Source organism: Tasmannia lanceolata, unplaced genomic scaffold (assembly GCF_043159265.1).
Source record: "Tasmannia lanceolata isolate RefF3 unplaced genomic scaffold, GAP_Taslan_0.1 ptg000016l, whole genome shotgun sequence".
In the NCBI taxonomy this organism is placed as follows: Eukaryota; Viridiplantae; Streptophyta; class Magnoliopsida; order Canellales; family Winteraceae; genus Tasmannia; species Tasmannia lanceolata.
The window spans coordinates 17,398,201-17,413,414 of NW_027518693.1; the positions used below are offsets into that span (position 1 = coordinate 17,398,201).

General features: G+C 39.0%; 1 protein-coding gene across 1 annotated transcript; it reads right to left on the bottom strand.

Annotated features, from left to right (window-relative positions):
• Window positions 1-2,251: 2,251 nt before the first annotated feature.
• On the bottom strand, window positions 2,252-12,311 carry LOC143848185 (uncharacterized). Its single transcript, XM_077357065.1, has 5 exons — window positions 11,617-12,311; window positions 6,553-6,969; window positions 2,947-3,227; window positions 2,459-2,689; window positions 2,252-2,426 (listed from the first exon to the last, which is right to left on the bottom strand). Exons 2-4 carry the CDS (start codon window positions 6,922-6,924, stop codon window positions 2,500-2,502), a joined length of 843 nt encoding a protein of 280 aa, XP_077213180.1. The 5' UTR covers window positions 6,925-6,969; window positions 11,617-12,311; the 3' UTR covers window positions 2,252-2,426; window positions 2,459-2,499.
• Between the last annotated feature and the right edge of the window lie 2,903 nt (window positions 12,312-15,214).

The window sequence follows — 15,214 nt, forward strand, 5'->3', positions numbered from 1 at the left end:
ATCCTTCGAATTTTTACTCAATTTAAAAATAAAAATCTTTGGAATTATCCCTTTTCTACTGGCTTCCGTCGGAAGTCCGAACAAAACTTCGGACTTCTGAATGAAAGCCAGTATACATAACCCAAATATTGGTTCCATTCGGAAGTCTGAAGGTTTGTTCGGACTTCCAAGTCGGACTTCCGAACAAACGTTCGGATTTCCGACGGAATACAGTCAAACTTTGTAGTTCGGTAATTGTCATATGTTATTGCATCATTTTGGTATTTTTCATTTAAAACTTAACACTTTGCCACAAATCCGTAATGATTACTATTTTTTGCAATTATGCTTTTGCTAGCCACCTTTGCACCCATATTACTTCTGCCAATATTTGCATCAAAAGATGAGCCACAAGCCGAGAAGTTGCCTCGGCAAAGGTGGCTAGCAAATTCTCATACAAAAAAAGGAAAATGTTATCCACACTACTGTATTTTGATGAGGGCACTCCTCATTTAATTAAAAGTACGGTATGGCCCCCCATAGGATGATCCAAAGCGTCAATTAGATGGGCCACAGCCTAAATTGGTTGTGTCCCAAAAATCATTTCCATAGGTTGATCATAACCCTCCGATCTATAGAGGGTTAGGACCAACCCTCTAACATTCTAATCAGAGGGTTAGGATAAACCTACGGAAATGCTTTTTGGGGCACAACCTATTTAGGCTGTGGCCCATCTAATGGACGGTTTGGATCATCCTATGGTGCGGGCCATACCATACTTTTAATATGTGAGGAGTGTCCTCATCAAAATACAGTAGTGCGGATAACATTTTCCAAAAACATCTTAAAAAATACGGCAAAAATCCGGGAGACACGAGGGTCGACCCGGCCGGTACGGGCCGGGCATGGGAACTACATTTTCTACCCCGGAACCACTAGGGAACCAAATTTTATACCTCGGAACCACTAGGGAACCACATTTTCTACCCCGGAACCACTAGAGAATCACATTATATACGCCGGAATCACTAGGGAACCACATTCTATACCCCAGAACCATTACGGAACCACATTTTATTCCTCGGAACCACTATTGAACCACATTTTATACCCTCGGACCACTACCGAACCACATTTTATGCCTCAGAACCATTAGGGAACCACATTTTCTACCCCAGAACCATTAGAGAAACACATTTTATACATCTGAACCACTAAGGAACCACATTTTCTACTCCGGAACCACTAGGAAACCACATTTTCTACCCCGGAACCACTAGAGAAACACATTTTATACATCGGAACCACTAAGGAACCACATTTTCTACTCCGGGACCACTAGGAAACCACATTTTCTACTCCGGGACCACTAGGGAACCACATTATTTACCCCAGAACCACTAGGGAACCACATTTTATACCCCGGAACTACTAGGGAACCACATTTTATACCTCGGAACCACTACGGAACAACATTTTATACTCCGAAACCACTAGGGAATCACATTTTATACCTCGGAACTACTAGAGAACCACATTTCATACCCCAGAACCATTACGGAACCACATTTTATACGCCGAAAACACTAGCACTAGGGAACCACATTTTCTACCTCGGAACCACTAGGGAACCACATTTTATACCTCGGAACCACTAGGGAACCACATTTTATACCCCGAAACCACTAGAAAACCACATCTTCTACTCTGGAACCCCTAGGGAACCACATTTTATACCCCGAAACCACTAAGGAATCACATTTTCTACCCCGAAACCACTAGGGAACCACATTTTATACTCCGGAACTACTAGGGAACCACATTTTTTACCCCGCAACCACTACAGAACCACATTTTATACTACGGAACCACTAGGAGGGGTATGTTTGTCCTAAAAACCATCTTCTCTCACCTGACAACACATTTTTTATAATTTTCAAATCACTACTCTTTATTCACAATTTAGACAAAACTTTACATTTTTTTTTATAATTTTTCCTTAAAATAATTAAACTAAAATACCCTTGATTTATATTTTTGTCATAAAACTTTTAATTATTAGTATTTGTTTTGTTTCTCCTCCTCAACTAAACTAGCAAATCCCCTCTCAGCTAGAGAGCTCATTCACCTCCACTCTCGCCCAACCCAACTCATGGTTGCTGCTAAAATCAAAAGGGGACGTGGCAATAGTGGGCCCAATATGGATCTATTAGGAAGGGGCATAAAAGTGACTTTTTAAAATTTTCCCTCGAAATCCTCAGAGAAGCATAGCTGAATAAACACGATCACTCTTATTTCTACACTCAACAATTCAAAGCAGTAATATCACTCACTCAAATCAGTCAAAACTTCCAAAAGCATGCACACCGAAAGCATTCAGCCTAAACACCGTAGGCTTCATAAGATCCATGCCACAAAACCAACACTTTATTGCTTTATTTATCTACAGAGAGAGAGAGAGAGAGAGAGAGAGAGAGAGAGAGAGAGAGAGAGAGAGAGAGTCAAACCATTCACAAGGCCTCAGGCGACTGAGAGGTGCACTTTGGCGAGGGATGCCCTGAGAAAGCTACTTCCACACTTGGAGTCCTGGGTGCTAACGACTTCCATTCCAGATTCATCCCCCAGGAAGCTGCTTCCACGCTTGCTAATAGCTTGTAAACTAGATTCACCAAAACCATCTAATGGTAACATCTCATCATGTGCCTGCAACCTTCAAGTAACAAAGAACCAAAACCATTAATCATTTAAGGCCTCTTTGGAAGCCAAGCCCATTAATTATATCATTTCCGAGACTATTACAACTAATATTTGCAAAAATTTATATTTAACTTCAAAACCATTTGGATGTAAGATTACACATGCAAATATGTTTGCAGCGGTGTCCAAAGAGGCCCTAAAAGTAGAAAGATCCATCAAGTGTTCTGTGTCAAATATATCAGGGAAAGCACTGGAGAGAGAAATGAAAACCTTAAACGAAGAGAATCAGCAGGGACACTACTCTTCCTGTTCATGTGATGCTTTTTCTCGTTATTGTTTCCCCGAGTGGATTTGCCCTTGCTATGCTTGTGTTTGTGATCCCTCCTCTTGTTCTTTGGGCGTTGGTGGTGGTGACTCTTTACAGTGTGTGATAGTGAGGTAGAAGGCGGGTCATAGACATCATCCGCCCATTTAACATTCAGCTTCATCTTCCAGTATGTTCCTTGCTGTTCGCGGCCACCTTTCATGGCAGAAACGAGCTTTAAAGAAGTCTGGTAGAAGTTTAAAAAAATCGTGTCAATAAATGCACCAAGGAACCGCGTGAAGCATTCGAGGCAATACATATAGAGTTGTGGGGGTTACAGGAGTGATAAAAAAAATCTTTTGAACCCGTTAAGAAAGCTTTAGTTTTTGGCTGAAGAAGAAAACAGATTTACAGCAGGCTAAGAGATTGACCCCAATATATAGATCCCCTTTTCATAAATTTGTAATTTTTTTCTATCAAACTGATTAGTAGAGCTACTCATCAAAGAAGAAAAACAAAACGGACTTACAAATCCTCAAGTACTAAAATTACGGAGTTGGATATTTTCCAAATTCATTATTCTAAAGTTTCAAGATGGGCAATCAACAAATTATGAAGCCAATGTACATTAGAACGCTAAAACTAGTCCATATATAGCTCTGATACTAAAACCAGTGCTCAGAATCGTACAGATCCAGATTTTCCTATATTACTAAGGTGTAAATATTTTTTATTTTTTATTTTTGAATGGTTGGTGTAAAACTGTTATCCATGTGGAAAATTTCAACCACAACAGATATAGAATTTCCTATATAATTCTGATGATATCCATATGGGAACTTTCAACCACTTCCAGTAACAATGAATAAAAAATGCTTTTATAAATAATCAGTATAGAATATAAAGTTTATGACCTGTGATTTGTAATCAACAGTCATGCTTCCACAAGCTGGGAATTCTATCTATTCCAAATAATCCAATAAATTACCCTTCTATTTATGTCACAATGCAATTTCCAATTGGCTGGTGTTGTGTTATTACCAAGGTTGCCAGAGCGGGAATCGTGAAGTCGCCAGAGAGTCGTCAGGGAATTGTCGGGTAATCGTTGGGGAGTTGGGCATTGCCAGGAATCTCCGGGGAATCGCGTTTCACATAACATTAAACCGCGGTTCCCAAAAGTAGGGGGTTTCCGAGTAATCATAAACCACGATTCTCATGGGAATCGGGTTTCCGGGGAATCTGAACCGGGATTCCCAGTTTCTAGGGATTCGAGAACCCGGGAATCGAGGTTCCCCACTCCCAGGGAAGAATCCTGCTTCCTTGGTTATTACTATAAATATTCAAAGTAAAACTGCCAATGTCTCAAAATGCAGATGCAAACCAAAGCAAATCTTAGTCGACTAGCTGTGACACGATTGATTACTAGGTTGATATGACCAAGTAATTGGTTGAAGCGGCTGAGTACACAAGAAAGTCAAATGAGTTTTGATTGACTTTGTAGAGCACAATGCATTTTGGACGAGAACGTGAGTTGACTCGGGCGAGTCCATGAAGACGCGGGGGAGTTTTGAAACTCTGAGTAAAACAGTATCAAGAGAAGTATAAGGGCATCCCAAAATGTCACAAAAAATACTCTAAACAGCTCCAAAGTGCATATTTAAAAAAAAAATCTAAAATGCATAAAAGCATATGGAACAGCAAAACTAGAAAGTATAGCTACAAAATCAATAATACTTGAGCACAGGAATGCTAATTACAACATAGACAAATTGTATTCACAGGGTGTTTTAAGCGAATTATGATACAATAAGAGGTTGAGCTACTAGCTCAATTGGATGAGACTATGTGCCTAATGTTTTAAGTATGAATTAAGATACAATATGAGGTTGAGCCAGTAGCTCAATTGGATAAGACTGTGTGCCTCAACTTGAGATTTGGAGGTTCATCTCAGCTTAGCTACGAAAAGAGTTAAAAAAGGTATAATAAAATATAAAATATGATATGGAGCAAAAGCATGACAGAAGAGTCATAGGAGCTAAAAATAGTGGCATCCCCATGTTGAAGAAAGCTTCTTGAGCAACCTAGCACCATGAATAGAGTACACTATAACCTGTTAGGGTTTCCATTCTCTTGATCCCAAGTTGAGCAGAAGCAAATTTATTGGACATGTTAAGAATTTTCCCAAGTAGCACAGGCATTATGCGAGCTACGTTATCACACTTGCATTTTCCAATCTATCAAGCCAATTAGTTCTGCATTTTCCAATCTATCAAGCCAATTAGTTCTGTGGCTCAGCTTGAGCAGCACCAGTTTACAATTTGCATTATGGTACCTTGTAATGTGCAATTCAGTCTTTACTGGAAGCTTTTGGTTTATAGACTTAGCAAAGACCAGAAATAAATAATGCCATGTCAAACACAAGCAACAGCATTAAACTGCCTCATAAATGAATGCCTAAATAGATCGTATGAAAACTCATATTGCACCTGGTTGTTTTGATTTCCTTCTATTTTAAAGTTCAGTGGCTTTTACAATTTGTACAAGTTGCCAACAGGCAATCAGATAACTTCAAGATAAAGAAAGAGGTGTGAATATCAAACAAGGTGTAAATATCTGCTCTCTATCAGGTAAATGTAAAAAAACTGAAAAAATGCATAGGCCAATATAGTTGGAATTGAAACTGTCGTCGACCAAGATTAATGTTAAGCCAATGAAAACGGGAAAGAGAAAGAAAATCAGAAGATCACAAAAGGAGTGATGAAAGTACACCCAAACAAACTTCAGTGCATATATATAGAGCATGCATTTGCTGCGCTCGAGCACAGAAACAGGGTGGGGCCACATTTTGAGTGGGATCCAAAGCATTCATTTGATGGTCCCCTTCATGGGTAGGGTGTCCACCAAAAATCAGCTCCATTGGATCACCTTAGGGTGTCCATTTGTGGGGGAAAAAATGGACAGATTTGTGGACAAACAGTATCTGTCCATTTTTGGTCCCACAAATGGACACCCATTGGTGATCCAATGGAGCTGATTTTTGGTAGGGCCCCATACATGATGGGGCCTTCCAAATGAATGCTTAGGATCACCCCCCCCCCCAATGGCCCCACCCCCTTGTTTCTGTGCTCGAGCGCAGCAACCCTTTTCTCATATATATATATATATGAGGAAACTGTTGGTGAGCTTAAGCTCACCAAACTTATGGTGAGCTAGCTTGCCCAATCACATGGGTCCCACATTTTGGGGAGTGATCCAAACCATTCATTTGCAAGGCCTTATCATAGATAGGGTGTGTACCAAAAATCAGCTCCTTAGGATCATCCTAACCCCTCCATTTGTGGAGGACAAATGTGTCTGTCTATTTTTGTCCTCCACAAATGGAGGGGTTAGGATGATCCTATGGAGCTGATTTTTGGTACACCCCCCATCTATGTAAGGGACTTTCAAATGAATGGTTTGGATCATCCTAACAAAGTGGGCCCCCATGTGATTGGGCAAGCTAGCTCACCATAAGTTTGGTGAGCTTAAGCTCACCTATATATATATATAACAGATGGATTTGAGAAACTTACAGGCAGAGACATGGAGCGAGCACACGCACGACTCTCAGATTCCTCATCGCTACTGTCAATAGATATAGAGGATGACAGCATCTTTTCTGAAGAAGGAAATGTTGCAGACTTGCTAAAGCTTTTTTGAGTATTTGCTATTGAAGCACTACTCTGCTCGACTTTCAACTCTGGGCACATCATGCCCTCCTCTGAATGACCTATTTCATCCTTACCCAAAGTTGGAACATGGTCAAGTACACCTCCTTGAACAACATCTTGAATATGTAGTGTTTCATCAAGACTGCTTCTCAGTTCTAATACCAAACCTTTTGTCACAGTAACCAATGTACTGTCGGTATCCTCCTGAGATCCTACCATACTATTCCCTCCCATGTTACAAGTGCCCCGTTCAGTATTTACGTGCAATTGCTTGGGTTCCTGTGAGGATTATTTACATGAGTTCAAGTCAATATCTTCAGAAACTGAGTTAGCACAAGGTATGAAAGTGTCAATTAATAATACCAGATGCAAGGACACAAGAACCGTCAATGTTCAATATTAGAAAACCATGTCCCATCCATAGTTAGCAAAACTCCGTTTTTTTGGTGTGCCGTTTAAAACTTTCACAACGAATAAAACTCCGTTTTTTTAAGGCAAACGTTTTAAGTACGTTTAAAATGCGTTTTAAATTTTTTAAACACGTTTTTTTGGGCCAACTTTCCAATTTTACCCCCACCATATTTTGTAAATGACAAAATTCTAAACTCATTTTCTTGTGTTCCTGTTTTTTTTTACTACATTTTTTTGAACCAGTACCGTATTAAACTCGAATTTTTGCCTTCCCGTTTTTTTGGCGAATCACGTTTTGCTAACTATGGTCCCATCTGAGTTTTCTTTTTCTTTTTTAAAGTAGAAGCTTTTTGAAAGTAGAACCATGTCCCATCTGATAAGCTCTTAGAATAACCAAAGTACAGAATATAACGAAGAAGGAAAACCCATTCCCATTAAGATATTCCCACATTTATGAGTCACGGCTATCAAAACATAAGCAGGTCTTGTTCGAGGATAAAGGAGAAAATGGATCACATCTAATCCAACTACGGACTACATAGTACATACACTAAGTATATACTTATAAAAGAACATTAACGCGCTGCTTCTAACAGAGATTTATCAACTGCTGCAATTATTTAAGACAAACTGACAAATAACAGGCAAGCCAAACATCAAATCACAAAAACATGATTTCCATGATAGGGAAGCCAAAGTAATCCATAAACCCACATGTTGGCAATGTAAATAAGTGGAATATTGAAGCCTCCCCACCCATCCAGCGAGAGTAACGCTATTATACGACTACATTTGGTAATACACAACATTACAAAACACGCTCAATGACTTTAATTGCTTAGTAAGATGGGCATGTAAATATTGTAAATTGGCAAAAGATCTGAAAGCGTTAATCTTACCATTAAAGGGTATCATCCAGCTAAAAGTAGGTAAGTCAGCGTGTATATTATTAAATTGCATCCAAGCACATAATAGAAATGCATTGGACCATGTACCAGAACAAGGAAAGATTGCAAACGAGCAAGTATGCATTCATTAACATGCATTGTGCACAGTGGGTTTATACATGTTAGTACATAGTGTACATGCACATAAGCATATACATGTGGTGTATGAGAAAGCATGTTATACATGCACAAAGGAGCATGGATGTTAAATTCAATTGTGCACTGCAAGCACAGTTGGACACATGTATTTTTGGGCGCCCCCATGACCTTATGAAAGAGCATCCACAAACTCATCTGGATGTGTTCTAGCAATCTGCATTCCACCCACATGCATCTATGTCTGGAAGTATGCTATATTGCGCAAAATAGACAAATGAAAACTATAGAAGCAGAGACCAACGCCAACGTGAAATGAAAAAATTGATGAAAAGGGGTAGGTGTCAGATAGTGTAAAAATGAGAAACAGAACTCCTATAAAATGAATTATCTTCAGCTCACTTTTGCAAACAGATAAAAATCAGCAGCAGCAACATAAAATCCAATTGATACCATGCATCTAAAATGAATGCTTTGACTAGATCCTGAGGGTATATGAAGGAGACTAGCCATCTTTACTTCAAGAGAAAAAATCAGCTTACTTCTAATTCTAGACAGGAATTAGAGAGGATGTGGTGCAAACAAAGGATTTTAGATGATGACGGGTACTCGCAGATGTGGTGCTCGAAAGAGGCTTCGTGTGCTTTGTTACCAATTTGATGTAACCAAACAACTTGTAATTGTTGTAAGATTCTGAAAGTTAAGAACACAAGCCTATCTTCTGTCCAAAAAAGTGTGGTGGTGAAGATGAATTAACTCAATGTGGAATCAGTTTTAAACATCATAGGGGTTAAATGAGAAGAACACTCTTGGCTTTGAATCCAAACAGTTCACATGAACTTTTATGACAGCACTCACTAAGAACTATCCTGTATCTCAATCAGAGATTAATTGTCCCCTAAAATATCAATGGGAGAAAAAATAAATCAGAAATTTTTTAGGAGAATTAATAGTGTTCAAATGAAGTCTTGAGGCTCCAAACACAAGTAAAGCTTAACCAACAAAGAGGGGTGAGAAAATAAAGACGAGGACCAGGCATAAAACTCAACTTTTGAAGGTAGGGCTGAGAACAAGCTAAGACCAAAGGTGAGACACAGGTCAGGCACAGGAAATAAGATGTGCATGAACTTGGAACTTCTGCTGTGTAACCAAAGAGGATCAGCAAATCCAATCTCCATAGTTAAACGAAACACAGAGGAGGATCTGTCGATGTCTCTAGTGTTGACAAAGATTCCTATATGGGAAAAAATGCATCAAGGAAAGAAACATGCTCCCCAAACCCTTTATTTTGTGGGTTTTATGATTCAATATACAACAAAGAAGATCAAAGAGGGCCAAACAAAGAGCTATTACGACCTCTGACAAAGAAGATGAGGTTGTGAAATATTACAAGGAAGATTCAATACTGAGTAAAATTTCATGTTAACCCTAGGATTGAAAATCAACTGGGCTCAGTGATTGAAAATCAACTGGGCAACCTCGTCACTCATCAAGGAGGATGATTCTCAAAGCAATATCGATGAAGAGGATGCCTGACTCACATATAAGCCGAGGAAACAATAAGGAATGAGAGAAAAATAGAACATTGCAATTTGATCTCCAATGGAATTAGTTTTAAATTTAAGGAAAAATAGGTCAATTATTGGAAATTTGGAACTGTTACATCAGATACATAAAAGAGATCAGGATCCAAGAAAATGCTGGAAAGAAAGTAACAATTTATAGAATTAATCTTCTTGTTACATATAGATGGTCATGCATACTTACATTTCTGTTAGGAAATCAGAAAGTTATGCCTAGGAAACAATTCAATAGGACAACCAGTGATAGAGAGAGGGGAAAATGGCAACTCCAACAAGTAGAACCAATCCAAGAGGAATGCTTCAACAGGAAACAACATCATTACCATACAATGAGGCAGGCCCATTGTTAAACAGGCCCCGCCTTTGATTAATCCAAGCCCGTCCATTTGATATGTCCTATGTTGGATCTTCAACATACCACAAATCATGCCAACCAGACCATTATAATGCCTAACAGTATGCATTTTGGTCATTGAATGAGGGCATTGGCAATTCATAGTTTTTGACACGTCCATATTCAACGGCCAAAATAGATATTATTATATGTTAAGTTTGTCCAATTGATATTATTTTTGGGCCACTAGAGATCTGACATAGGGTCTATCAGATGAATGGTCGGAATCAAAGGTGAGGCCTAGTGTGTTATAGTGGGCATGCCCCATTGCATTACAAATTCCAATGAGGCCTTGCATACTAAAGCATTTCTCTGAAGCCCAAACACATTTTATAGAACATTTTATAGAAAAGTATGCATTTCTCTGAAGCCCAAACACATTTTATAGAAAAGTATGCATTTCTCCGAAGCCCAAACACATTTTATAGAAAAGCATTTCTGTAAATAACTTGATATTTATGTGGAAGCACAACTTGAAAAGGAGAAGGTGGGATTTGGAATTTGTCATGTCATGAGAGTGGCACACCAATTTCGGACCCTAATACAAAAAAAATAAATCCAACAGATATCATTGTCATATTCCAAATGGAAAAAGAAAATCACCAAGGAAGTTCATTAAAAAAAGACTAGTATAGATGTCAGTATCAGATTCCAGGTGGGTGGAAAGAAAGAAAGAAAAACTCTTCCAGGAAGTTCAATAGATTCACAATAACATGAAACTTTAACTCGCAACGTTAATAGCTACCAAAAGAAGCACGCAAGAAATAAATAGCATTCACAACCATTCATTAAAAAAAGGGCGTGGGGTAAGGTCGAGGTGGAGGTGGGGGTGGGGTTCTCACGGGCAATATTTTCATCATCCGAATCTATAAAAAAATATATAATCACGATGCAGAACACAAAAGTGAGAAAACAGGAAATAATCAGCACCACACAAATTGTGCACAGAAGATGATAAAAAGTTAAAAAAAAAAAAACAGCATGATGAGTCTCATAGAGATCATCAAAGGCAGTGCAGATCGCATAAGTGAGAAAAGAGGAAATAATCAACACCGCACAAATCGTGCACTAAAGATGATAAAAAGTAAAAAAAAAAAAACAGCATAATGAGTCTAATAGAGATCATCAAAGGCAATGCAGATCGCAACAGTGGGAAAAGAGGAAATAATCAACACCACACAAATCGTGCGCAAAAGATGATAAAGAGTAAAAAGAAAATAGGGTACTGAGTCTAATAGTGATCATCAAAGCCAATGAAAGATAATACGAAATAAAAAATTATAGGATCACAACACAGATAGCAGAAATGAGAAAAAAGGATATATTAACACCACACGAATCAAAAGACGAGAAAAGGTAAAAACGTCATGCTGAGTTTAATAGAAACCATCAAATGCAATGAAATATAACACAAATCCAGGAAAATATTACTAAAACAAATATAACAACAGAAAATTAATAGATGGAAAAGGAAAATCAAACAAAAAACCATTACCAGGTGCGCTAACAACAAAATCTCCCTGGATAACAAAGAAGAGAATCACCAAGAGCTCCGCACAAGACCAAAATCCAAACACGCTCTATAAAGTCCAATTTATCGATCTCCAATCTATCGATCTCGAAATTAACGATTTGTTCAGATCCGGAACAATGAGAAAGTGAAAAAGTATTTGATTTCTAGTATGTAGAATTCCTTTGTCTAGATCAGAGATCAAGTAAACAGAAGAAGAAAAAGAAACCCTAAAACACGAAATACGCCATATTTAAGCCAAAAATCAACTCAAGTTACCACGCCGACTCCATTTTTCCAACTGTTTCAGACGATGAGAACAAGATGCACCATGAAAAGGTATCATCATAGCACGAATGTGAAGGAAATCTCCGAGCACCGAAGGCATGGTCGATGCTCTCAGAAACCCTAGCCGAGAACAAAACACACGAACCCTAATCCAAGCCCTAGGTAAAAAGAATCAACAGAAAAGTAATGAAATCACAACTGATAAGAGAAAATCGAGTATACGCCTTGAATCAGCCCATAAGAAGGTGAAATATGGAGATCTGGCAAAAAAAAAAAAAAAAAGAAAGATCGGAGAATCTTGAGGGCGGAGGATTCGTAGATTTAATGGGAAAATATCGGAAACTTTCGAAAGCTTTAGCTGTGGAATAGGGCTACGGAGGAAGCGGATTTTGAGGGTGGTAAATGTTGGGAGGGTCTATTTATAGAGGAGACTTAGGTCTCGGTCGTGGGCTTGGGGTGACCGATAGTAGGCGGTCGAAAGGCCTATGTAAACTGGCGCGTGGCGGTGGAACGTACACTCTCTTGAGATATTTTGGATTCTCTGAAGTCTGAAGACCGAAGAGAGGAATATGGATCCTTTTCATGAGGACCCTAAACGCAATAATGTGAAGTGGTCCATCTTGGAATTATTTAGGCTATGTTTGGACTTTGGGGAAGTAGAAACTAGAAAGGATGGACGAGACAAGGATTAGAAAATGAGGGTTTGCTATGGTAGGAGGGTAGATAAGGTCATAAGGATTGAAGGGTGCAGTTGCAAAAACACATCTACAAGGGTGCACCCATTGGTCAATTTTCAACAAAATGCCCATTTATTGTCCATTTAAGTTTGTATTTTCTGCACCATATTTGTAATTTTCTGTGCCCTCGTAAATGCTCTTTATTAAGATGGACCAATGGGGCGACTTTGTAGATGGTTTTTGAAAGGGTGCCCTTTAGTTTATTACTCCTCAATTAAAAAATAGAAATACAAATGCATAAAAGGCATTCATATTCCTAGAAAATACATTTTACATCCTCTCTTTTTTGTCTTCTTCCTTTCTCAAGGGAGATGATATTTTCACTCCCCGTGCATTACGCATGCGCTCCCCTTATACGCGATTTGATGTGAAAAGTGGGCAACTTTAATGCTTCTTGACGTCAAATCACGTCATAAGGGTGGGCACATGCATAATGCAGGGGGAGTGAAAATATCATCGCCCTTTCTTAATCGTTGTCTATTATTTCAATCGTTGTAAAAGTTCTTGTTCTGTTGAGTCACCGGAAAAACTCATTTCTGCCATTTTGATCTCGTTTCTGATTTGGAGTTCCTTGTTTTGATCTTGTTTCTCTCCCCCAGATATGTTGAGTCGCTAAAAAAAACACTACACAACTCATCATATTGATGTAGAGGAAGAACCGTGAGACTTTACCTGAATCTCGGTTCAGAGATCAGCGATGATCATCGTATTTGCAAGAAGTTTTGCACGAACTGGGTTCCCTATCTAGTTGAAAACAACCAAGAGGAGATGCCATTCCTTTTCCTTTTGCATGAATTAAAAACCCTTATTCTCTTTATTTTCTTTTCCTCTATCTTTTCTTTTTTGCCATATCTTCTCCTTAGGATTTCCATCAGAGTAATGCAACTGAATGGAGCCACATGGAAAACGATAATGTACTATGGACCCATTGGCACATGTAGTGTGAACAATTCCATGAATATTATTAACCATCACAAATCTGACACATTGCCCTTGGCGCTACTCTCATTAGATGATTTTAGAGTTTTGATCAAGCACAGCAAAAAAACGTTCTTTAATATGTCTTCAAGCCATTAATTTTTGCACACATCAATCTTGGATGAGATCTCTGTTCAGCATCTGATTTGGACCTATTGGGTCGCCTTGCGTTGGGTCCTATTGGATCTCCCTGTGTTGGGTCATCCTTGTCCTCTTTAGAACCTTGGTTAGAGTACTGCCTGCGCCCTTCCTTCGCTACACTCGCCATTGGGCAACCCACCTTCATCCAACTAGATTTTAGTGAGCAGGTGGTGGTCTGTATCAATATTCGGTTCGCGTCCGGGAGGATCGGATTCTGAGACTCGAAACAACTCGGCACTCGCATGGACGTGGAGAAGAGCATGCGAACGCCTATACTGCGAAGGACTCGACGGGGGGAACTCGGTGCTCGTTCTCTCCACTCGCAGGGGTTTGCTCTCCGGCATCGCGTCTCGTCCTCCCCCCGGCAGAGGAGTCATAGTGAACATGTGCTGCATGTGCATTGAGACGTGATCATTTTCACTCATGAATACAAGATCATTTTGAAGCTGATCTTCAAACCTTCACTTAGGATTGTTTTTAAAAGATAACAAATTTTATTAAAATGGAAATAACGGTTGGATGACATCGTAGCATATGGTTTGTGTGTTTTCAACTTTTCATATTGTGATGGTTATCATAGTCCGTGCTAGTTTAAGTATCCTATTAAAGTATAATTTTTGGTGTAGCTTTTGTATATTACAGGTTTAGAAGTAGGATTTCAATCAACAATGGGTTTTTTTTCATCTTAGAATGTGAGCAATAAGAGTTTAATTTGGGTTTTTTTTGTGTGTGTGTGCGCGTGCGCACCTGAGTTTTATGGAAAAGTTGCTTCTTTGGACTATGTTCATTTTTTGCGCATTGTTAGCAATGATCTCTAGAGGGCGAGCCTTGGCGCAACAGTAAGGTTGCTCCATTATGACCTGGTGGTCATGGGTTCGAGTCACGGAAACAACCTCTCTGCAAAGCAGGGGTAAGACTGCGTACATCTAGCCCTCCCCAGACCACGCAATGGCCCGCCTTTCTTTTTTCTTTTGTTAGCAATGATCTTTGTATGAGTTGAAAGTCTCAATATGTGAGTATCAGTCATATATATATATATATATATATATATATATATATATATATATATATATATATATAAGGAAGCGTTTTCTGCGCGATACTTCAGATAAGTTATCTGAGCAAGAGATCAAAAAATCATGTGGGCCCACATTGTTTGGATGATCCAAAGCATTCATTTGATAGGCCCTTATATAGATAGGGTGTGCCCAAAAAATCAGCTCCATAGGATCATCCAAACCCTTCGATTTTTGGAGGTGAAAAATGGACAGATTTGTGGAGGTTTATACCCATCCACTTTAACCTCCACAAATCGAAGGGTTAGGATAATCCTGTGGAGCAGATTTTTTGTGCACACTATATCTTTGGACTATCCAAATGAATGCTTTGGATCATCCAAACAATGTGGGCCCATATTTTTTTTTGAGCTATTGCTCAGA